Genomic DNA, 26050 nt, shown 5'->3' on the forward strand with positions numbered 1-26050 from the left:
TAGTAAAATGCCTGCAGTATTTTGCCATGCAGGAAATCAATTGCAGCTGGATGCACAAAGTTTCCACTCCAAGTATATGAACACACCTTTTAGTGTTCTACTAAAAACGTTTTTTCTTTATCCAGGGCCTTACCTTGAAAAGTGACTTGGAAGACTGGGGGGGGGACACACTAGAGTCTTGTTTCTTAAAAGTTGCTGCCTTTGAAAGAAACTATGTTATTTTGGCAATGTGGTATATGGGGTTCAAAACGCATGTGAAGCCTTTCTTTTAAAGGCAGCCCTTTGTGACTAATGAGGACCTCTATATCTACATCTCTCTTGTGATCCTAGTTCAAGTACTGATGCTTCCTGTAGATATTGTGGCCCTAGGAAACAGCTAAATGCAGGAAATAACCATCTCAATGCATTAGGTTGGGCATGTTCAGGCTTTGGATCTACTTTTTTTTGGTACTAGAATCAGTCAGAGCCAAGTGACAAACACTGTGGCTCAGGGACAAATCAAATTCATATTTACCAGAGTCCCCCTTCTCCTCGGTATTAAATCCCATGAGCCACAAACTGACTTAACCTGCACATATGCATGCAAATCCATATGGGGTAAGTAACTGCATATTAGAGGATTTGCCTAATTAAGGAAGGGGGAAACCTCTTTTGTTTTAATGGGTTGGAAATATAGTGATCTGCCATTAGCTCCAGATCTCTCTTCTGCCTCTCCAACTAAAAAAGCTAAAAAAAATAGCATACATAGCTCCCACAATGGACTATATATATTATTGCTAATTTTAATAAAGTATTTCAATATCTTATTTTTGACAATCCTCTCCAAATAGTTCATCAAAGGGTCTTCTGGGATCTTTCATTCCATAATTGGAACCAGATTATATTCAAAAATTTCTTAATGTTTTTGCATTATTGGAAGAGATGAATTAAGTTGGCACCATGTTCCCCATGTCTTCAACAAGCATCTGTAACCAAATTATATATCTTCTTTAGTTGGTAGGATATCACGCACCATTTGTATAGGTATCTTCAAACTGTGTTCAGTTAGGTTCACAGTTGTCAAGGAGCTTGAGATGTCAATGCCAATTGCCAAATAGTTTTATATCAGAACCCCTAGATCTTGCTCTCACATGTTTTTCTGTCAAAGCTCACTTTTTTCCTACAAGAAGAAGACAATGTTGTCATTGCCAGATTTGTCCTACTACCCCGTTGTTTAAAGCCCATTGTTCTACACGTTTGCTCAGAAATAAATTTGTAGAAGCTCCTTCCCCTGAATAGAGCGGTCCTTTTTCAGATATAAATCTAAGCCATGGTTTAGTATTATGTGCTTCATGTACTCCTCATTCAGCACACCTGTGAAATAAGCCAGGATCAGTGGCTTGAGCTTCTGGCTTTTTAACAAAGCATAGCTTTTACCAGAGTTCCTCCAGCTTGGACATAATGAGAAACTTTAGTTTAAAGGTAGACGCTTCCAGTATCCTTAGAACTGCTGAGACTTGTTGCTGCTCATATCCATAGCAGTGACTTAAACCATTGTTTGGTGTCACTTCCAAACCAGGCCTAAGTGTAGTTGTGATGGTAGATGTATAATCCTCTCTTGGATTACAGTGGTACCTCTGATTAAGAACTTAATTTGTTCCGGAGGTCCATTCTTAACCTGAAACTGTTCTTAACCTGAAGCACCACTTTAGCTAATGGGGCCTCCCGCTTCTGCCGCACCGCCACCACACTATTTCTGTTCTCATCCTGAAGCAAAGTTCTTAACCCAAGGTACTATTTCTGGGTTAGCGGAGTCTGTAACCTGAAGCATCTGTAACCTGAAGTGTCTGTAACCCGAGGTACCACTGTATAGCAGCATTTCTAGGGGAGCACCTACATTCCATCTTAATCTGTCCTTCATATGACCTTCTTACAGCTATTCCAGTGGAAGACATATGGGCATAAATTGCCTCTTTCCCTCTTATTAGCTGTTCTTACAGTTGGAACCTGTTCTTCAGCAGAAGCTGTAACCAGTGTTAGAAACTGGGACAGAAAAGCTAGGAACCAAGTAGCTCCTGGGATCTGGGTTGTAGGCGCCAAAACAGAATGTCTAGCCACCATTTGTGTGTGGGGGGGTCATCACTTTTTATTTACTATTTTGATAAGCATGAATTAATATGCAATTTACATTAGAGACACATTTCCCCCTCCCATAAATTGTTAATACATATTTAATTTTGTATTTATAATAAAAAATATTGGTATCATACTTCAGTTTTCAAAACACTGTACTCTTTATTGTTAAATTCCTTATCATATTGTCTATCCTTAACATATACTTCAAGGCTTCAAAGCACATTCATTTCAGTAATTCTTGAGTGTCAGCCAGGTGCAAAAAAATGGCACCCAGACTTTTGGACTTTTCACAAATGGAGAATCTTTAGGTGCAAAATGTGTCTGGCACCCTGCTAATTTCGAACCCTGGCTGTAACTTATTTGCCATTAGGCCTTCTCATGCCTTAAAAATGTGTTGAGAACTAAAATATATGATGGCGTTGCGGGTTCTTTTTAAGTCTGTCATAATGGTTTTAATAATGAAAGTGAGAATTCAACTATGTTTACAGCCTTACTTATAAGCATTTTCATTCCCAGATTTTTGGTGGCGCAGCAGTTAAATTAATGCCTTCCATAACTTACATCTGGTGAGAATTAGTGCAGTCGTACTATCCTTTGGATGAGAAGGATTATCATTGTAATTAATCACACATTTCAAGGAAGTTCTGAAACCTTTTAGCTAGGAGTTCTGCAGAAATAATACACTTAATAATATCCACATCTCTCCAACCACTTTATTTTACTACTGTGTGGTGTAAATTAAATAAATTTACAACTTGTTGTTTTTATGCTAATTATTTGACAGTATTTTACCGTACTTTACCATCTAAGGTTGCTGCTGCGTACCCTTAAGCATTATGGGTCCGCAGTTCACATGAGCAAAGTTCAGCTCACAGAAATAATAATAATAATAATAATAATAATAATAATAATAATATATATTATTTATACCCCGCCCATCTGGCTGGGTCCCCCCAGCCACTCTGGGTGGCTTCCAACAAAACATTAAAATACAATAACCTATTAAACTTTAAAAGCTTCCCTAAACAGGGCTGCCTTTAGATGTCTTCTAAAAGTTTGGTAGTTATTTTTCTCTTTGACATCTGGTGGGAGGGTGTTCCACAGGGCGGGTGCCACTTCTGAGAAGGCCCTCTGCCTGGTTCCCTGAAACTTGGCTTCTCGCAGCGAGGGAACCGCCAGAAGGCCCTCGGCGCTGGACCTCAGAAAGGGACAAGGAAGTCGTTTTTGCTGATTCCCCTGCAAATCTCTGAAAATCTTCTCCAGAAGATTGAAGGACCCTTTGTAAGAGCATGGGAGGTGGTGCTGGGGACTGCTGGGGAAGCGGGAATTGGTAAAAACTCAGCTTCTTTTCCCCCATACATGAGTAGCAGCTTCTACTGAGTCACAACTTCTTGTAGAAATGAAAGGAGCCCTTCTCTGGATCCAAACCAATATTTGTATTTTGTCAGGAAATGTATTTTAATTACGGAATGGTTATGGCTGATGGGAACTGTGCTTTCCACATTTATTTATTTATTTACTTACTTACTTACTTACTTACTTTTATTTATAGACTACCCCTTATACAAAATTCCAGAGCAGTAGACATGGGGGAATCCTGTGTTTAACAGCCACACTTTAGAGCTAAATATAATCTTTAAATATAATTCCTGTGTGGAGCTTGAAATTAGTAATCTCAGGTTTAACAGACAACTTAGTAGGGAGTCCCATAATGTTTGGGTTGATGGTGAGTGTGTGTGTGCGCGTGCGCTGTGCCTTAAGGAGCCTTAGACCACTCCTAACAGATATGAGTGGACAGTGGAGTTGCACACTTTCACCATATCCAGTACTCCTTCATTTCAAAGCTACATCCCGATTGATGTCACAACTTTATACCAGACACAGACTTGTACAGGCAGCAACTATTTTAGGGGTGTCTGATATGTGTGTGACTGCACACACATGCATCACGCCAAACCTGGAAGTAGCCTGAAAATGCCACAAAAAGGGGTGGGGCAAGGGCAGAACAGGGTGTTTGCAGACTTTTTCAATAGTGTTTCGAATATATGTGATTTCACTTAAATGTGGATGCCTTAGAATGTAACACCCACGTAAACTGAGAGTTGCCTGCAATAATAAATTTCTCTTCTGTTGATTTCGGGGGCAACACTAGTTGCCTCATCCCTATTGACTGAGTTGTAAAAGCTTCGATAAATTAGGTATAGCATTTATTAAAATGCATATATTGGACAAAACAGACACGTGGGTTCTCAAAATGAAATATTTATATAAAAATAGGCTTTTCCTGTTTTTTGGTAAGTGATGGGCATCTCTGCATAACTGAATTAATAATATGCTTGAAAACCAGTAGCTTGCTGCTGAAAAGCACCCCCCCCCCAAAATAGCTGGAAGTGTTAAAGAGTGCTTGTGGCAAAGCATTTACTACCAACCTTAAATTGCCCTTTTTAAAAATAAATAAATAAATCTGGCTTCTTCCTGTGGAAGTAAATCAAAAATCAGTTGTGTTTTGAGTAAAATGGATTTTTCTCTGTGGTTGTTACAGATCTTTCAGTGGTTTTAATTTGAATTGTAATTATGAGTATAGCTACAATATTAGGCACAATTATTCAGTCAAAATCCTGTTAGAACACGTGCCAAACTAGAATTCTGGTGGGTTTTAAAAATTATATTTTTCTTGTACCAAATATGGAAGAAAGAAATCATGACTGCCTATGCAAGTAAATATTTGCTTTGGAAAATAATACATAGCTCCACAGCGGCAAACACTACTCAGTTTTGGGGTTCCTAATGTTGGGTCATTCCAACTATCTTCTGATAGAAGCAATTGTCAGCAATTGATGCTGACAGAAGCAATCGGATTCTTGTATCCATGGCTTGTTAAACTGAGATAAACATCAAACCTTTTGCCCATGCACCCAAACCCTTTGCTGTTCTCTTCATGGTGCACTTCAATAATACAAGAAATAAATTGTGGTTTCCCATTTCTGCTGAACAAGATGACTACATGTATGGTGACCAACTTTGAAACAAGCTAGAATCTTAAAATTTCAAACGGTGGCTTAAGATCATGGTTTGCTCTGAAGCTGTGGTTATAGATTCCTGGTTTGGAGAAATGGGAAACTGTGGTCAATTAAGCCTTTCTGATTTCATTCTTCTAATTAGTAAAGCACTTGCTTGCCAAAATGGCTCCCTAAGTGGTTTAGAAGTAGAAAACGGATTATTAAAAATCTAGCTATGGTGTGTATATACAGTGTGTATATTCTGAGAAGGTCAGTATGAATGAGACCATTGCGACTTCCGGGTTAGCGCCATCGACTAATGCCGGATTCCCTCTGAGCTCCGGAGGGAATCAGCTCCGCAGGATCGGGTCTGGCCGCTGCGGCGATGCGGGGACCCTTAAAAATCACAGGCGGTGAAGCCTGTGAACCTGGTGACTCGGCGGGCACCATTTGCGCCCCCCCGACCTGCGAAGGAGCCTTTTTAAAGTCTTCGGAATGGGGGACGGGGTGAGCGGCGTGGTGCTGAGAGTCGACTGCTTCTCCTGTGGAGTGAAGCCGCATTGCCATGGTCGGAGAGCGCTGACTTCTTCTTTTGAACAATTGGACTCTAAAAGTAACAACCCGTGAGTACTATGGAAATTGGTATCGTAAAGGAAATTTTTTTTAAGAATTAGGCACGATCGGGGAACGTGTAAAAAGGAAGTCTGCCTCCCCGTCTTGTAAACAAGTTGAAGCAAAGACCTGCTAACTAAGGTTGAGAGAACTTCTTTTCTCTTTCTTGGGTAAAAGACTTTAATTTCACGGTTTGGCAGTATAAGAAATCTTGCTGGAGGATAAAGAGCTAATTTTGGGAGCTGAAGTGTCACCCTCCCGGACCCGGGAGTGTTCCACGAGAGAGCCTGTTGATGAGGTACTAAAGAGTTTGACAGCTGTCAAATTAGCTGTCAAGACGGAAAAAGAGAACTTTGTTTCTGTTGCTTCTGCTGGTTATATCTGTTACAATTTTTGTTACAATTTGTTGAAAACAAGGAAGAACTGATATAAACTAACTGGACTCTTGGATTTGAATTGGAATGAACATTAAGAAACCAAAATCCCTCTAGAGGGGGCTTTGGGACATTACAAGAATGGCTGGAGGAGAGAGAATTCAGGCTGAATTGGACAGAGTTTTTGTTCTCTTGGGGAAGTTACAAGGCCAAATTGATGTTTTGGCTACAAATGTTTCAACTCTGGACTTAACTGTAAACAATATCATTGAACCTGATAAGGATTCAAATCAGGAAGTTTATTCAACTGAACAGAAAGAGAAACTTGACAACTTTGAGAATTTGGAGAAGGAGACATATGTTGACCCTGAAGAAAAGGAAGGAGGAGCTGTAATTTTCCAGATGATGAAGGAGGACTTGAGGATTGACATGATGGCAATGAAGGAAAATAAGAATTTGATGTGGAAAATCTGGCCTGAATTGGAGATTGAAAAAAGGAGAGATCTCCTTATGTGGAGATCTGAAGACCTAAGGATTATAAATCTGCTTAAAGTGGAGGTTGGAGCCTCGGGGACATTTGGACTTGAAAGGAGTAAGAAACAAGATTTGGGCTCCACTTTTAAGCATGGAGGACTGGTGGGAAGAAACATGGATCCTGAAGGGCCAGAGCTTCTCCAAGATTTGGTGTCTAATTTTAAGGACTATCAAAAAAACCAGCAGAGAGGAATTGAGAGAGAATTAAGAGCCTCGGATGTGAGATCTCCAGGCTAATATTAGATTAAGACTGATGGATAGTTGTTGGGGACTGAAACCGGTAAAAGGGGGGGGGGGTTGAGAATCCAAAGGGTACATAATTATAATGTGTTTTGTTTTTATTTTGTTTTTGTAATGTGTATGAAATTTGGGAAATTCGTGGAAGGGAATTTGGGTCGACTTTAGAAAGAATGGTTTAAGAATGTGTATTGATGTATAAGTATTGATGTTTAAGTTTGGATAAGGTAAAATTAGTTTTTTTAAAATGAACCAAATTAAAGGAAAATAAGGTTAGGGGGGGGAAGGGTGTGGAATTAGGTTAAGAATTTTTGATAAGGATTTGCTGAACCAATAATTGAACTGGAATACAAAAAGGGGAGGTATGAGGAGGTCGGGGAAATATGTTAATGAAAAATATCTATTGTGAACTTTATGTGTTTTTAACTTTTTTGTATTTTTCTACTTTTTGGTATCTTTTTTTCTTTTTTTCTTTTTCTTTTTGATTCTTGACTTTTTGACTTTTTCTTGCTGTATTAACTTTGAAAATCCTAATAAATATCTTTATAATAAAAAAAAAGTATGAATGAGACCATTGGCTGCACTGGCCCAAAATGGGCCAGAACTTCATAAGCTGTTGGATTCCTAAACTGAAGTGCTCACTGTTTTTTTGTTGTTGTTGTTTTTAAAAAACTATTAGTTCAATAGGCTTTTGTAGTAGGGCATAGCTTGACATGCCATAGCCTGACATACTAGTTAAAAGAAAAAGAAAAGGCAAAATAGACCACAGGACATGCCAAATATCTGGATCGCAGCCAGCTGCTGAGTACAAACAGAAAGGCCAACACCTTAAGTCTCACTTTATTTCTGTGGGAAATTATTGAAGTTTTGGATAGAACAGTCCTTCAGAGGTTGGGGAACGGAAAGGAGTCTAACTCAATGGGCTGTCAATTCCAAAGCCCTGCTGGGGCCAGGACAGAATTGTTGTCTATATGCGGCTTTTTCTAGCCCCTTACCTTTTTGTTGCTGGTTCCTCTTTTAAATGTTGGGTTGATTTTAATTTTTTGTTCCAGTGGCAAGCAAAATAGCCACACCAGCTCCAAGGCTGGCATAGCCCCCCATCGCCTATTCCATAAGCATGTTTGGGGGATGAAGGGCCTATGGATTCAGCAGATCCAAAGCATCCCCTAATTCTCCCTGCCATTCTCCTGGAACACCCACTTTTTGACCTTAGGACACGAAGCAGATCAGCAACCACAGTGGAACTTGGAGCCTCTCTGAGGAGGCCTCCAACTATGGTCCACAGCATCCAACAGCCACCTGCTCTTTTCAGGAGTTTATAATTCCAACCCCTGAGCTGAAATTGGATCTCTTGCCATGGTCTGAGAACATGCAATGCAGTCACCTTGTTAAAGCTAAGCAGATCTGGAATCCTGCCATTGTCTGTGTGGGAGACCTTCTGGGAACCCCACATAGTTCTAGGAAGGCAAGACGTAATTGTACAGCTCCTAACTGTTCTAATCTTACATTTTTGCAGTTAGTGTTTTATTGTAGTTGTTCTTTCTTGAGTCAGTGTAAAACAGTTTTAAGGAAAAAGATAACTTTGCTAAGACATGGTAGTTGCAGGGAAGCAGATTGCTCTCTTCCTGTGACATTTTCTATTGTCTACATTTTCTATTTCAAAATGACCAGGGAAATGTGTAAACTTCCTTTTGTATCCAATAGATAGAGATTCTTAATTAGCGACTGCTTGTATTTGCTGACATAAAGGAAATGAATGGACATTTGTGATTATTGCACATCTGTTGTTTTGTGTTAAGTATCCTGTATGCTGGTGAAACTGTCTTCAGTATCCCCCTCACCATAGCAAAGGTGAAATGGAGGCATATGTTTGCTTTGTTATAACAGTTACAGATATGGCTACAGACATAAATTAATTACTTAGCCCCATCCCCATTTCCCTCAAGCTAGTCACAAAATTGCATATTGTATCGTGTGTATCACTGAAAGCATCTTCTGAAGTTACAGTTGCATAGTCTGCATTTTTGAGTTGTAGTTCTGTGCAGTAAGTGTACTCCTCTTCTCTTCTCTTCTCTTCTCTTCTCTTCTCTTCTCTTCTCTTCTCTTCTCTTCTCTTCTCTTCTCTTCTTCTTCAAAAGCCTTTGATGCAGAGTTCTAGCAATGTCTGCTCAGACTTAAATCTTACTTATTCACTGGAAAGCGGGGTAAGGATTGCAGCCTAATCCACAACATAAGGGATACTGTATTTGTAAATTTGTCTAGATGTGCACTGAGCATGACTTGCTTGCCTTATGTGTAAACTTGCATAAGTTCTTTATTGATTTTTATAATCTTCTTTGCACTTCCTTAACTGAAAATAATCAAATGGAAAGTGGCATCTGTTGGGAAGCATGAAGTTATATCTAAATATTGTTTATGGTGCCAGCCAAACAGTGCAGGTTAAACCAGCAAAATTGAGATCTAGCTGGATAAGGGTATCTAACATTCCATTGTGTTCATTGTGATGAGTCAAGTACACTTTTATTTTTGCCTATTGTGTGTTTATATTCATGTACACAATATAGCTTTCAAAATGAACTTCCTTCAAGTTTTGGATCTTACAAGTTTTCCTGCCTCCTTTGAACGTAGCAGTTTCATGTATGTATAGAAACAGTGTAAACTGCTTTTCGTAGTTTGAGTCAGTAACTGCCTGCTCTCTATTAGCAGTAGCAGCATTTTGTGTGCCTTAAGAAGTGCTTTTTGCATTTGAGTTCAGTTAAATGTATGAAGCTTTTTAAAAGCAAATTTCTGTAGGACAGGATTAATCTTTTAACAGCGCTTTCTCCTAACTCTCCACCTGATCTAGGGATAGGTTCAGGTAGGTAGCCGAGTTGGTCTGACACAGTAGAAATATAGATATAAAATAAATAAATTGTCTACACACAAAAGCTCATACCAAGAACAAACTTAGTTGGCCTCTAAGGTGCTACTAGACACACTCTCTCTCTCTCTCTCTCTCTCTCTCTATATATATATATATATATGGATGGATGTTATGTGAAACTTTTTTCATTTCCATGATGCTGCCTTCCTGCATCTTTGGATATCCACAAATATTCATGGAGTGGTTTGAATTGTCATGCAGATCTGAATATTTCTTGTGCATTCATGTTTTGAGTGTGAGGTCACAGCCACACCAGAGATTTAAAGTACATGGCTTCCCCCAAAGAATCCTGGGAAATGTAGTTTACCCCTCAGAGAGATACAATTCCCAGCCTCCTTAACAACAGTTCCCATGCTTCTTTGGTGCTTTAAATCTTTGGTGTGGATATGACCTGAGTGTGCATTTTTAAATCCTCAAATTGGTGACTGGATCCACAAGTGCTTAAACAAGAACTGATTGACTTTAAAATCATATACTGTTCTGTTCTTGAAGCTTATATAAAAACCATATAGGCTAAGCTTCACTGTGAGATATGGATGTATTGAAAGTGATTTAAACTTGCATTGCATTGCCCACTGAAAAGCATGTGTGCTACAAATTGAAATACAGACTTAGGAGAACCAAGGAGGTATTCTTTTTTTCTGCAGAAAATGTCTCTTCCTCTTCCCCTTTAAGATCTATCATCTTTCAGCACCCACAAGACCCAGAAGTTTCATGTTTATCTTCTAGCTCTCTTAATGTTTTTCTGCTGCATTTTCTGGGACACCTTTTCACAAAAACAGGGTACGCACAACTCCAAATCACAGGCAATTATTGGCATCTTTACCAAACCCTTTGCAGGGTCTTAGATGTGCACCCACAAAGTCCCCCTCACTTCCAAGGTCTTTGTTGTTCATTAGAATAGAATAAGCAGAGCTGCTACTCTACTGAGATGAGTGGGGTAACCTAGAACCTGTACAAGTATACCAAAGCATATACTAGGCTGCTGATGTAAACAAGTACCAACCAGGTAGAACTACTAGCTACTGAAATTAATAATGACTTCTTGAGCAGCAGTATTTTATATCTGAATGCCTTAACATCTATACTTGTACTAGGAAAATGCTTCTTGTCTCTGTTTCTCCTACAAAAGTACATGGAAAGATTTCAACATGCATGGAATACTTGGCTTAAATGTTGTGATCTGGATCTTTAAAGTAGAGGAAATGAAACATGAACCTTTTTAAAAACAGTGACTAAATGCTATTTATCAGCAAAAGTATCGCTTTTGGAGGAGGAGAAACTAAACATCTGGCTTCTCTCTGGAAAAATTATATTTTTCCTTTGACCCTTTGTAAAAATAAATATTTTTCTAATAGTTTTTATTTTGAAGGAGTTGAGCATTCAGCCTAATCAAAGGAATGTCACTATTGCTAAAGCTGTTGTTTGTTTAGGCTTTGTTTTGCTTTTAAGATTGCGCCAGCAACGGTGGAATTTCCACAGAAAATTCAAACTTCATTTTTTACTTATTTTAAGTGTCGGTTTCGAAAACTGCTATTAAATACTGGGCAGAGGAGACTGTGGCACTATAACACCTGTAAGAATCCTCTAAACATGTATCTCATGGTAAATGATTCACCTCTATTGCACCTCTGAAGAGTGTGTGTGGAATTTTCTGACCTGTAGAAGAGATGGTTGTTAATCTGACTAGGAATCTCTTTAGCAGAAAGTACTGTAGAGTACAAAAGTCAAGAGTGGTTTTATTCCTGAGACATGTTACATCTGTTGACCATTTGTGTGGAAAGCTACACCAAAGTGTTCTAGAGACATGGTTGCAGCAGAGAGCTGTGGTACCTAACTGGACTTTGAAGATTGGTGACCACAAATTTCTAAGCTGACAGCTGTTGTGAATCAGCTGGTGCTCATGCACATAGTAAATACAACAACCATTCACAGTTGCATGGAAAATGACAAATGCCATGGCCAGGATATATGCTCATACCTGTGTTCAGTAGCGGAGAAAGGTGGGGGCGGTTGGGGTGATCCACCCCGAGTGCCATCCCTGAGGGTGCTGGAGCAGCTAGCTCTGCCTCTGCCTGCATTGTGCCACCAAAGGCCTTGGGCCATATTTTCTTATACATCTTAGGAGGGATATAGAATCACCGAATTGTAGAGTTGGAAGGGACCATCAGGGTCATCTAGTCCAACCCCCTGCAATGCAGGAATCTTTTGCCCAATGTGGGGCTTGAACCCACGACCCTGAGATTAAGAGTCTCATGCTTTGCATATTCTAATTGGCCCCCTCTGAAGTATTTAGTGAATTTCATCAAACTTGATGTGAACTTCAATACAACATCATGACCTTGCACTGGGAACTTTGAAAAGCATATGTAGATGCTCCATATGCAAGTTATGCCTATAAAAATATGCCCCCGAGCTCACTTGTACCACAAGGAGTGCAAAATATTTGTTAAATAATTTTAATATGTGAACTGAAAGATAGCAAAACCTTTGTTTAGTTTGCCTTTAAAAAATGAAAATTTGAAATATTATAATTGTTGCATTTAATGGGTTTGAAATGAGCATGTTCACATTTTTTTGCTTGCCAAGTTTAGGAAATGGCTCTTGCTTTTATCTTAGCAGATGATTAAAGACTTCTACATAGGATAAGCTTGGGAAAATGACTGCTTTTGGCTGAATGACTACCTTCCACATTATAGTTCATCACTGTGGCTCTTAGCAATCTGCAGATTCAGCAGAAAGGCATCCGCAAGCCACAGTTGCAGTGGAGACTGAACTCTGTACGTTACGACAGTCTATTTTGCTATCTTCCCTCTAAAGCATGTTGGTATGGATGGAAGCCTGGGCTCTGGCAAAGTCTTGCGGAGTCAACAGATGGTTTTTCTCTCTCTAGACCTGCAAAGTTATAAAATGTCTGCACAAGTAAAAACATCACCATCATAATATAGATAAGACATCGGGAAATGGACAACTACATTATATTCATATTATGCATGTTGCTAGAAATATAACTGGGTTCTTTTGCTATTCACTAGTCTGTGAGAAATTCTGAATGAAGTGAGGCCTTTCCTTATTTGTGCTTCCTGGCAACATGATGTGTTCCCACCTCTTTGGTTATAGTGTGTGTCTGTGTATGTGTGGTGTTCCCCTCACCCAACTGGTTCCTTGGCTCAAGACTGCTGTTCCTGATGACCTAGTTTTAGCTGTACACATGAGTCATCATCTTTAAAGGGGACCTACCCTGAAGTGCGCTGGCAGGAGTACATGGATTGTTTATTAATACAGTATTCCATTACATAATGTGTTCATAGCCCATTGCTGCATTATATGTAGCTTTGTTCAGTTAGACATGGTTAGAAGTATTACAGTCAAAGAACTTTTACTAGACTACATTTGCCCTGTGTTTTTGTATAGCACTTGAGAAGAAAAAAATCTTGGAGTGCCCATGTGCTGGCAAAGGCCTAAGTACAATACAGGTCCTTTAAAAATGTATCATTTTTTGGTAATGAGGAAGGGTTTACAGAATTTGCAGCATGTGGGGCTTTAGAATTTACCGCTAAAGGAAGACTGGCTAATAGACATAAATGCAACAGTCCATTTCAAATGATTCATGAAAGTGCCTGGTTGCCTTTCCTAATTGTCTGTAGGTGACAAATGTACTCAGTACTGATGAGCTGGCTTCGAACTGGCCGTGTTGATACCAGCCTAAAATGTTTTTTGGCAGTTGACTCTTGCTGTGCTGTCCAACCTCAATTTTTGGGTCACTATTTTTCTTTAAAATGTTTAGAAAAAACAAGCTGGTTCTAAATTGGCCACTTAAAATGCTGCCTGCTTTGCCATTTAAAATATATATTCAGATCTGGTAAAGAAAGGTTGGGCAGGTGGTTGGCTGCCAGACAGACAGTGTATTCATGCAGTGTACTCACGAAGGTGCACTCATGCTTATGTTTAAGTGAATTTGTGTATATGCAAATAAACTGGCATTTCTAAGTAGCTGGCTGTTTGTATGTGTTCTTCAGTCCTTTTTTTAACCAGAAACCTGTAGTGTTTCTCCTCTAAGAGGACTGTTCCTTGTAACGATTTGGTTCGAAAGCTGACATGTGCCAGCCAGTGAAGGTGCACAGCAGTCTTCGTACTATTTTGAATAAGCTGGTGTAGGGCACTGTGACCTTTCTGGCATCTATCCCCTAAACTCTTTTTGCCCAATAGGCATGACTCATTCTATTCTTTGTATAATGTGGATGCGCACCAGTAACAAAAGTCTGTGTCTGTCAGGCCTTGTTTGATTTGCTTTCATTTTATCAGTATCTGCGCAATTATACCGCAGAGAATAGCTGAGGGCATTGTTTCTTGAAATACCTTCTTACTGACACAGGCAGAGCTGGGAATTGTGGTGAGATCAAACTGAACCATTGAGCTTTACCTCCACTTTCTTATTTAACAATATGAGGCTGTATTGTGCAGGGTGTAGGGGTGTTTTGGTCCTCCAAATGTTGTTGGACTCCAATCCCCATCTGCTCTAGTCAGCATGGTCAGTGGTTGGGGGATGATGGAAATTGGGGTCTAAAAACATCTGGAGGGCCTAAGTAACTTACTGGTTTCAATTTCTGGGTTGTTCACAGCATAATCTTCCAGGATGCATTTCATATTTCCACCTGCAGATCTGCTCCTGGACTGAATGCTATAAGTTTGGCAAACTGAAATTAAACTTTCTGCTTTGGTTCAAAGAAAATAGGTTGTACTGAGTATACATTGTTTGGTAGCACATTAAGTAACCTTGGAAGATTATTAAAAGGCTATTTATGCTGACTTCATTGGGATAACAAAAGTGTTAACTGCCTTAGGTTGTTAGGTAGAATTAATGAGTCAGCAGCATTGCCACATTGCAATGTTACAATGATTTGCTCGCAAGGTTTAAATAGACTTTTGCTCATGCATAACCATAAGGAATGCCAAGCCAAACATTACCCCATTTCCTCGTTCTCTCCTTGCCAATACAAATTATAGTTGTAAAATTTTGCCCTTGTGTAAAGTTCAGTTGTTTGTGTGTTGCAGGTCTTAAATTGTCTTCAGAGTGAGTGTTTTTCCGTGTATCAGCATCTCTCAGTAAGCTCAATTGCATTTAATGTGAGACCTTAAATTGAAACAGCCACTGGAATGGGTCAGGCTGGCTAAACATTCAAATCTTATGCATTTGGACTGCCCACATAATTATTTTTCATGCACTTACCTTGGAAACTGTTTTATTCATTACACCCATTATCTGTTGTGGAATATCTTTTCCTCCTATCGATCAGAGTGACCCCCAGGGGAAAGAGTTTAGAACTCTTCCCATTATGTTTTGTAGAATCCATTATCTGCTTATAAAAAAAGAAAAAGCTACCAAAAGACTGATGTATTGTACTTGTCTGCTACGTAATGGTTTGTTTTGCCCTGTCTCTGCAGCCCTTGCAGCAGGTGTCACTCACCTGTGGCCCTGCAGGTGTTCCTGGGCAAGAACTCCCATCCCGCCTGACTTTTAGCCATGCTGGTTGATGGGAGTGTGTGTGTGTCTCAGTGTGTGTTCAACAGGCATGTTTTGTTTAGACATTTCTTACGATGAAATCTGTAGAAACATTCAAAGGTGCCTGCAGTCTTTTTTTCTGGCAGTTTTCTCATCCTTTCATTCCTTTTGTTTTGCCTTACCGAACATGCTGTGTGATCAGGACTCCCTCTAGTGACAAAGGCTATGTGACTTCATAGGCAGCTTGTTGATAACCGCTCTACAAATCAGCATGTGATGTGATGAACTCAGATTTGATTTGGATATTTGTTCATCTTTGTATATGTATCCGTTCTCAATTATCAGTAGACGGGGGCAGGGGGAAGCATATCCTGTGTTACACACAATAGCTATTGTATTTGGTAGTTTAGCCTGAAGAAAATATAGGGATATTAGAGATGTATATTTAGACAGGGCAGATCCCATTTAGACTGAGAATATAACGAACCATATAACAAAGTACTTTCAGTATAAAATACCAGTGTCTCCGTCATTATATGCTAATCATGGTCCCTACTAATTATTTGTGTGTTCATGGTAATGGACCAGTCCATCGAGTCAAATCAAGTTAAGAGTTGTTAAGAATATGATGCCTTAGCATATGTAATCATGAAAACACAGTTTTGATATTTCTGTGAAGTGCTTGGAATGAAGTAGTTTGGTTTAACAGAGTTCACTGAATTAGTTGAGTGATCTTTGAACTACACCTAGAAGTCCAGGGCCAGTGCATCCCATTTTGACACTTGAGGTGAAATGAGAGGTGCTGCCCTGACATGGTGGCGCTCCTGTGCCACGCCGCCTTCACCAAAGCCTCTCTTCCCTAAGTTGTGTAGTAGCGGCACAAAGCAGCTCTAATGGCAGATTCCGACACGGTCTCATGAAATTTTGGCAAGATCTCGTAAAAATTCAGTGGAAATCAGTGCTGATGCCTGCATTGTGACTCTAGCTGTGGTGGGGCAGGCAGGGTGCTTGCAGTGGTGCCATCTCAGGGAATTCTGCCACTGTCAGTTTTTTTCAGGGGGTACTCAATGGTATGCAGTACAGGCACCTCTTTTTGCTGTTGTTATACAGTGTGGCACTTACTGTAACAACTTCATGGTGAATAACGGCACCTATTTTTCTAGAAAAAATCACTGCCTAAGACGTCTGCTTCACTCCGCCTCATAGGTGTGCTGGCCCTGTAGAAGCCATTTCCATAATTGTTGGGTGAACAAAATGCAAATTAAGTCTGTATCAGCGTTGAACTTCTAATGATTTCTCATTCATCTTCAAGTTCATTCTCTTGCATGTGTCCCCCCCCCCATAGACTTTTGGGACCTTAGGCTTAAGAACCACAATAGTTGGGGGGAAATAAGCAATTCACATTCCACTGTTATTGTTTTAATATTTATATTTTCTGCCCTTTAAAATTTAGCACAGCAAAGCAGTATATCATTCAAAAAGCCACAGTTCAATTACACAACCTGCAGTGCAAAAGGAACATTAGAAATCAGGACAGAAGTGCTAGCATTATAACCAGCAAAAGTAATGCAACAATGCAGCCCCAAAGTGTGTCTAGCCAATACGATATTAACTAGCACAGCTCATTCTTGTGGTAGCATACAAGCAGAGAAGGTTTTTAATAAATCACTTCAGTTCTGTTGTGACTGAGTGCTTCTTGTAACATGATGCTTTCATGGCCAAGTAGTGTACTGTTAGCAAAGAAAGATTAATTGAAGTTTGAGCAAATTGCTACTTGACATTGTTTTCACATCTCTCTAAAATTAGTCATGGAAGTTGGCAAGGGTGAAGATGATGTTCTAAGGTTTCATGATACTTAATAGGCCACTTAAGTTAAAAAAACACAAACCCAACATACTCATTCGGCTTTTCCCATTCTACAGCTAAAAATCCAAAATGATCACTTACCGTACAATGCTATGTGTCTCATTTTGTTCTGTAGGGCTTATTCCCAGAAATGTGTGGAAATAGAAACCTTCCTCTGCGGTTTGGTTGACGAAACAAATATTAATCCATTTTAAGTAATTGAATTTATGAAGTATTTCTGGTTGGTTGGGGCTGGGGTGAGGTTTCGTTATTAGCTTGAAGACACCAATTATGTCCTTGTACCAGAGGCAAAACTCTTACTGGTGACTGTCTACTTACAGAAGGAATCTTATCAGTGGAACAGAGAGAAAGGTAATTTTTAATAGTGTAGCACCCTGCTCCCCCCTTAAATTGACTGTGTTTGGGTTCCAGTTGTATGGGCGGTATGAGGACCAGAGAGCTGAAGTTGAATCCCATTAAGTTTGAGACTCAGTGAGCAGGTGGTTCTTTTGTCTCAGGTTTCACTGTCTCTGAGAGAGGAGGTGCATAACTTGGAGGTGCTCCAGCCATGCTGCTTGAGGACCAGGTGGCCTTGGTGGCTCAGAGTGCCTTTTACCAGCTTCAGGTGGTTCCTAGACAGGGATAGACTGGCCATGGCAGTCCATGTTCTGAATTGGGTTGTTGCAATGCATTGTAAGTGGGACCACCCTTGAAGATGACCCAGAAGCAGGGCTGGCCCACACATGAGACAAGGTGAGGTGACCACCTCAGGCACAGGATCCACAGGGGCAGCAGATCCTGATATAGATCCAGAAGCTTCAGCTAATGCAGAACGTGGTTGCCAAAATGTTAAGTGGTGTGGCCAGAGAGAATTATGTTAAATTGATCCTGAGGGATATGCACTGACATTTGCTTCTGTTTTATGGTTGTATCTATGGTCTTATTACTATTTTGGGCCTTATTTTGTACATCACCCTGATATCTGATAAAGTGAGGTTATAATATATTTTCACAGTGAAGCAAATAGTGGGGAAATGGCTGGGATTAAATTATTCTGCTTGGCATTCCTCTGGATGTCTTGAGGTCGATGCTGTGCAAACAAGAACAATTCCTATTGAACTTGGTGGGACTTACTTAGCTGGACAGAGAATGGAGAGGTGTGTGCTTTATTTTTCAAAAATGCTTTTACTGTTTTGACTTGAAGGCCCTAAAGCAGGCATAGGCAAACTCCAGTCCTCCTGATGTTTGGGACTACAATTCCCATCATCCCTAGCCAACAGGACCAGTGGTCAGGGATGGTGGGAATTGTAGTCCCAAACATCTGGAGGGCTGGAGTTTGCCTATGCCTGCCCTAAGGGGTTGCCAGATATTTTCATTCATCTTTGATTCACTGGCTAGTGTTCACTAGTAGGACTTCTCAGTTGAATTTTTAAGTTAACTCACCCCCCCCAAAAAACCCCTTTTTCAATTATATGGGCCTGTGTATTCCTTAAACAAGGATGACTAATCTGTGGAGCTCCTGTTGTTCTTGGGACTCCAACTCCCACCATTCCCAGCCAGCAGGGCAAGTGGTCAGGCCCTGGGTGGGTGCCCAATGTGGCCAACAGCTGGTGCTGGGACAGGTCAGGGATGATGGGAGTTGTAGTCAGACAATGTCTGGAGGCCTCAGGTTCCTGCTTTAAAGGAAATGTTTCCGCAAACTGTTGGTACTTTACTCAAGCTCAACGACACATGATAGGGTCAGCGAATTCTTTGTGCTCACATATATTAATTTGTTAGCTTTGTTTGCCCTTTTGATGAAGTGTTTTATAGGATGTGTGTGAATTAGCTTGTAACAGTATCCTGAACTTATAGAAAAGTTTTCCCCTGCTGGCTTTGGTATGAGAACAGTTTTCTTTCTTTATGTCCCTCAGGTTTCACTGAATTGGTCTCGGCTGAGATGCCAGATAAAACACCAGAGGGTAAAGAAACCTTATCCAGGAATGAAGGTCGGTATTGTTTTTCTCTTAAGAAAACTTGTTCTTTCATTTTCTCAGAATACATATTGTAGGAAATATAATATCAATCCTTTTTTGGTGAAACTATCTTCTCAAATGTAGTGTTTCTCTCCTTCCCTGCTTATTTTAAGCATGATTATGTAAAAATGTTTCATTTCTGAAAAGTTAGTTTGTGGTGAGGGAAAGTGAGAGAGATGATTCAAACAATGTTAGGTTCCTGTATGGTGTGTGTTACTTTATGGTGTGTGTGTGTGTGGTATTTGGTGACTTGGTAAGTTTTTATGTGTAATAGCCAATGTTTGGTAAGTACAGTGGTACCTTGGAAGTCAAATGGAATCCATTACAGAAGTCCATTCAACTTCTAAAACGTTCGGAAACCAAGGCGCGGCTTCCGATTGGCTGAAGGAAACTGCGGAAGCTGTGTCGGATGTTCGGGTTCCAAAGAATGTTCGCAAACCGGAACACTCACTTCTGGGTTTGCGGCATTCGGGAGCCAAAATGTTCAAGTCACAAGGTGTTCGTCAGCCAAGGTACAACTGTGTAAGTCCACTTGCACAGCAAAATTAAACTGACTGCGTAATCTTGTATGTATTAACTTGGAAGTAAGTCCTATTGACTTCTATAGTGGCTACAGGATTGCAGCCTGAACAGTAATAAAGTCACTTGATGATACATCAAGTAGTGATACTTCAACATTCACTTCAGATCCATGTTTTGTAAAACTGAACACAATAAATAGCCAAAGCAAAGTAAGGCCTAAGCTCTGCATTTTCCACATTAATCTGGAGTTTGTTGTTTTGCTTTCTAATTTGGGGGGATGGTAAGATAATTAGAACGTAAGAAGAGCCTGCTGGGTCAGGCTAATGGCCCAACTAGTCCTGCATCCTGTTCTCACAGTGGCCCACCAGAAGCCTATGGGAAACCCACAAGCAGGATCTGAGTAAAGGAACACTCTTTCCTTCTGTGGTTTCCACAACCAGTGTTCAGAAGAATTACTACTGCTAACCATGACTGGTAGTAATGACTTGATCAGCCAGTCCATCTTTTTCCTCAATAAGGCAGTTTGCCTTAGAGTGATATTAACCATTCCCTTGGGTGTTTTATAGCTATTGATGTGCTGTATTGACATTTGTAGGAGCCCGACAAAGTGTTACCCATTAACCTAACTAATTGTTATCTGGTAATGTCAGTCATCTGTTTGGGGTTCTGTGCTGCTATCACTTTTTCTTTTCTGAAGATAGTCAAACAAGGAATTAATTGTGTTTCAGATTTTTATTGCCCTGTGGACTTTGTCCTTCATGTGAAGTTATAGCTTAGAACTCCGGACAGTGCTTCAGAAATAGAAGAGGATGCTGTTATGATGAGGGAAGAGTCTCTAAAAGCTATTTTTTGTACTCTCTAGAAAAATGAGCAGTGAAGCTTCTTTCTCTTGCAATGCAAGTTGCTTCAATGACATGTGTTGATATTTAATATTTCAGCACAGAAACTCATCAATATCCAATTAGTTCCCTTGCCTGCTGAATATTGTAATTTCACTAGTTGCTAAGGATTAGCCTGAAAGCAGCCAGTATTTTCCACAGCGTTGGTTTGCTTATCTTGTGTGCTGCTACAGGTTGTAGGATTTAATGAACTTCTTTGGGGTTTCAATGTCCCATCAGCCTCAGCCAGCTTCTTCCCACGTAGCTGTGCATAGAAGTGTAGCTCCAATTGTCTTTTAATGTTGTAACTTGCTTTGGGACATTAGGGTGAATTATTATTATTATTATTTAGCAAGGAGAAGACAGTAGCACTTAGCACATGTGTACTGGCACACATTCCTAAAGTTTAAACAAAGCAAGGTTAAGCATTGCAGCTCTACCATGTCAAAATGCTACCAGCTGCCACTGCATACGCATGTAAACAAAAGTGAATGAAAGAAAATAGAGTCTTGTGATTACTTTACTAAAAATTGGCAGGTAGTTTCTTCATCTTCTCTCCCACCAAGCCCTTTTGGTCAACAAAAATTACCTATGAATGTTCTGGTCTATTTTCTTTCACCAAAGCAATGGTGTTGTATTTTGTTTTGTTTTGTTTTGTTTTGTGTGCACACATGAAGAATATATGGAAACATTATTGAGAGATACAAATACATTAAACAATTTATTTGTGTGTTTCTTAATCACAGCCTTGAAACCCACTCTCTACTGAACAACTACTATGATAGTCCATAGTGAAACAGAGAAGTGTGTTAGAACTGCAAGAGTAGATTGTTATGCAGATCGTTAGCCCAGATTGTTCCTAACGTAGTTCCAGTGTTTCTATTCAGTGATATTTTCCTTTTTAAAATTGTTGGTGACTTTGTGTATGAATGAGAATTGGAGCAATCTGAAATAACATCTGTTTAAATATGTCACAAGCATCCTGGTTGGCATTAATCCTCATATTAGAAACTTGACCTTCATATATTCAAATCTGTGAGGGCTAGAGCCTTTTAAAATGTCCATGAATTTATCAGCATTTCAACGGAAGCTTGTGGGCTGCATACAAAAACCTTGGGTTTAGGAAGGAATTACTTGCCACTCAGAAGCTAAAGCTGTATGTTTGCACCTGTAGTGCAAAGGTTATGGAAAATTTGATTACCAAGGTAATTTGGGTAGTATAAGGTTGGCACAAAATCGAAAATGCTGTGGAATGGAAATCCAATTCTAGGCTGCTACTTATTATCAATTTATGACATAGCTTTTACAAGAAAACCTTTTTGCAGCTTGACGCTCGTTTTAGCTTCTCTTTGAGTAGCAGGCTCTATTACAGCAGGAAATCCTGACCTGCTTTCCTGGTATGGTTTGTCACCAGGCTGTTTCCTTCACAGCTGGCTAGTTTGTGGGCTGTAGTAACCTAACAAGGCATTTGTATTCTCCTGGTGAGCCAGATAAGTTTTTTACATTATTTTGAAGCCTGCTTCCCCTAGATTTTGCAGGGCATCTGGATAAACCATCATTTTTAGCATCTCTTCCTGGACAGCTGTAGGAGACAAATTTGTCCAGACTCTGTATTCCTTTTTTTATCTTCCTTTGTGTGTGTATCCAAATAAAAAGGCTTGGTTCATGATAATTTATAACACAAAGAGATTGCTGCAAATGGAGAATAAAATTCTTGTGTAGATAAAAACTTAAGAGGTCACATTTTAAACTAATAATAATTCAAATGACAATGCAGAGGATAGTAAATGTGTGTGTTTGATGATAACTTCTGCCTTCTCTATTGCTTCTGTTGAATTATGTCTATACAGGCTGAGCCAGATGTCTGTACACTGTAAGGAGTAGTAGATTAAGTTGTCACACAGCATCTAACATATTTCCATTTCCTCCCCTGAGTGGGTTGTAATGGGACACTCTGGACCACCGGAGTAGCTAATCTTCCCTGCTCAGCAGGATCCTTTGTCATGAGTAATATTACTACAACCCTCCATGCCATCCTCTGAATACAAAAAAAGTTTCTAAGTCACTCTGGGAGGGGGAGAACCCCTCCTCCACTTTTGATCATAACACGCTGTTAAAAATTGTAGCTCAGGTATGGCTTATATATTCCATTTTGATCTCCTTGGTGCACCAGAGTCCTCTTGTGATACCCCCATAGAAATTCTATCCCACTAGAGTGGCTTACTGTAATTCAGAATCAACAATATCCTAAAATATAATAAAAGGCATTGATAAACCATGATTATTTATAGCAGATACTTGAGTAAACGCATATCTAAATGATAATGTCTTTCCCTACTGCCAAAAGACAGCCTGAGAGGGGACATCCACACTTTATGGAGCAAAATGTCCCACAATATGGATGCAGCCATTAAAACAGCTACATGGCACAAAAGGACCTCTCCAGATATTAGGGAACAAGCAGGGTGGTATGGGTAATCATTCAGCTATCTGAAGGTAATTGCCAAAGTTGTGTCTGGAAGAAATGGCAGCGGGCATAGAGGTTGCAGGTGTAACATGGTCCTATAGATGAGCTTGCTGCTGCATTCTGGATCAAGTGTGTCTTCTAAAGGTTTTTCTAAAGTTGCCCCATTTAGAGCACATTGCACTAATCTGATCTTGATTTAACTCAGGCTCTTTTTCTTCTTAATTGTAGCCAGGTCTGACTCTCTTGGAACTGGCCACTTTTGCCACCAGGTCATCCAGATAGAAAACTGAGTCTAGGAACACTTTCAAACTGCAAACCTGATTTTTCAAGATGTGTTTATGTGTGTGCATGCTCATTCAAACCAGGCAGAATTCTTGTCCCAAAGCCATATCCCTCCTGATCAGGAGCATGTGTGTCTTGTGTGGATTCATCTTCAGTTTCTTAGTGCTCATCCAGCTCATTAATATCTCCAGGTTTCAGTTCAGAACCTCAACAGCTTCCTTTGTATTAGGTTGAAAAGTTTAAAAGTGCTACACGTCACCTGCATATAGATGACAATGAACACCTTCAATTATTCTTCCCGTTCAATGCAGAAGATGTTAAATAACACGGGCCAGAATCTGTCAAGTTTTAAATATGAATGTTGCCGGCAGAGAGACAGACATATTTAACAACTATTCTCTAAATTTGGGCGTCTCTTTCCCTCCAGGTTGTCCAGAGTTGAAGCTCAGAGTTCAAACTTGGGTCTCCAGTTGTCTTTGGACTACAGTTCCCATCATCCATGACCACTGGTCCTGCTGGCTAGGGATGATGGGAGTTGTGGTTCAGAAACAGCGGGAGACCCAAGTTTGGGAAACACTGCTCGAGCATCTTATACAGCTGATGTAAAACTTGGTTTTGTTGAAGTGAGTGCATAATGGCCTCTCACTCTTGGAACACTGTCATAATGTTTCCAGAGTCCAGATATCAGGGAGAGAGGCCTCCAGAAATTTATTACTATTGTTGCTATTACTTCCAGGGCAGGTAAATGATCAGCTGGGAGGGAACTGGGCAGGGAGAGAGGGTTCCTTCCCTGGATAAATTTACAAACTACACTGAAGAACAACTCATGAGGCAGTCATAAGCATTGCAAGTTGTTATTTTTTTCAAATCTGAAAAGTATTGGCTTTGGTGCTGTTACCCCTCCTTTGGTCTGCTTGTAGAAATTACTCCCACTATACGGTAATTGTAAAGAGGTCATTTTTCAAGCTAATCCATATACATTGCTTAAGAAGAGGCATTTGGGCTGCTATCTTAAAGCCAGTGTTTGAAACTCCCATTGTTCTAGGCGGGTTTTGCGACAAGGAATTTCATTAGCGAGAGCCATTTCTGAGCTCTGGACACAGTACTGCACCTAAGGTTTCAGATTAAAACTGCAGAGTGGAAGAAAAGGAGGACCTTTTTCTGCCTCCCCACTTCCAGCCACTCTCTGAAGACTGGAGAAGAGACCCTCTTTTAAGAATATTAGTGGGGCGGGCAGGGGAAGCATGGCTTTGGGTTTTTTTGCAGTCTTCAGATGAGGACTAGACCATGTGAAAAATGAATATAAGATTTTAGCTGCAGTTCATTCATTTTCTGCTTTGTATCCTTGTTATAAAAAAGTGGGCCTAGACATTCCAGTGTTGCGCCCATAACCTATGCTTAAGGTGCCATTTAGCTCCTAGCTTTCATATCTCAGTTTCCAACACCGCTTAGAGTATTTGTGAAAGTAAAAAAGACTGTGATAAACAAGTTGAATGTGAAAACCTTGTGGCAGGTATTTTGGGGTTCAGCTGTCTTTGAATGTGCTACAGTTGAAGGAATATCAAAATTATATAGTGTTTGGTGCACCCTACATTAAACCAATTTGTAATTAAAGTATTTATAAATAGAATACAAAACAAATATTTACCTGGGTTTACATCATGAAGTCTTGCTGATTATGCCCTGATGCATGAAAGCAAGTGTTGGGCCTTAACCCTTCAAATCTGCTCAAGAAAGTGAGTTGGCTGAAAGTAGAAAGTAACACCATCTTCCATAGGTTTGTTGCCAAGTTGGATTACTTGCCATGCATTTGAAGTCCTGAGGAGAATATTAATGACTCTTTTAAAATGGATCTTTAAAAACACAATGGTTACCATGAGTCCCGGTTGGCTGGTGTCCAGCTGGAGTTCAGCATTCCAGTCAGCTGTGATCTAATACTCCTTTTAATCATGCCTGTAAAATTTGAATGGCCTGTGAGTTTTAAGGTGTGTGTGACTTTATAACACACACACACACACACACAAAATGTGTGTGTATTATATCATCTCTGTTGGATGGATGGTGGGACTGAAATATTCAGTGTTCTGAAATATTTCTTAGAAATCCCAAACAACATACACCATAAATCATAGTGTGTAATATATAAGCACATTTGGGATCTATAACAAAATGTTGCATTGTGGAGAGGTCTCCTGTAGAAAGTTTCAGTCATCCATGCCTTTTTCCAGGATACTCCTTCCCCTCTTCCCTCCCCCTGGATATCCATTTCGCCTTTCCAGCAGTCTGGCACAAGCAGTATTCCACAGCCGCTAATTGTGCTCAGAAGTTGGGGATGTATTCAGACACAAGCCTATTTGCGTGAGTTTTCCATGAAAGTTAACCCTTCCTTCCTTATCTTGAGCTCAGTTAAAATCCCTCCCTGTGCTAGACTGAAGTGCTTTTGGTGGTTAAGTATTGAGAGAAGTTGCCTGATTTGCTTTATTTTTGGCCTCAAACATAATACGATTTTTTATTTTAAATAGCTGTATGAAAATCCACTCTCTCACCTGCTAAGCAGATCCCTTTGTACTTATTGTAAGAATCAAAGAATTGTAGTGCTGGAATTGACCCTGAGGATCATCTAGTTCTTTGCAATGCAGGAATGTGCAGCTGTCCCACATGGGAATCGAACCTGCGACCTTGGTGTTACTGGCACCATGTTCTAACCAACTGAACTGTCCAGTATAAAAATTAAATAAGGAAAG

At 40.0% G+C, this 26050-nt stretch overlaps 1 protein-coding gene across 2 annotated transcripts in view; it reads left to right on the forward strand.

Annotated features, from left to right (window-relative positions):
* The window catches only part of PLEKHG1 (pleckstrin homology and RhoGEF domain containing G1), a 104939-nt gene that overhangs the window by 10397 nt on the left and 68492 nt on the right, over positions 1 to 26050 (forward strand). For both annotated transcript variants that reach the window (XM_053382166.1, XM_053382164.1), the window contains exon 2: positions 19056 to 19130. In XM_053382166.1, the coding sequence (XP_053238141.1) occupies positions 19082 to 19130 (49 nt within the window). In that variant the 5' untranslated portion in view covers positions 19056 to 19081. The remainder of the gene's footprint in view (positions 1 to 19055; positions 19131 to 26050) is intronic.

Source organism: Podarcis raffonei, chromosome 3 (genome assembly GCF_027172205.1).
Source record: "Podarcis raffonei isolate rPodRaf1 chromosome 3, rPodRaf1.pri, whole genome shotgun sequence".
Lineage (NCBI taxonomy): Eukaryota > Metazoa > Chordata > Lepidosauria > Squamata > Lacertidae > Podarcis > Podarcis raffonei.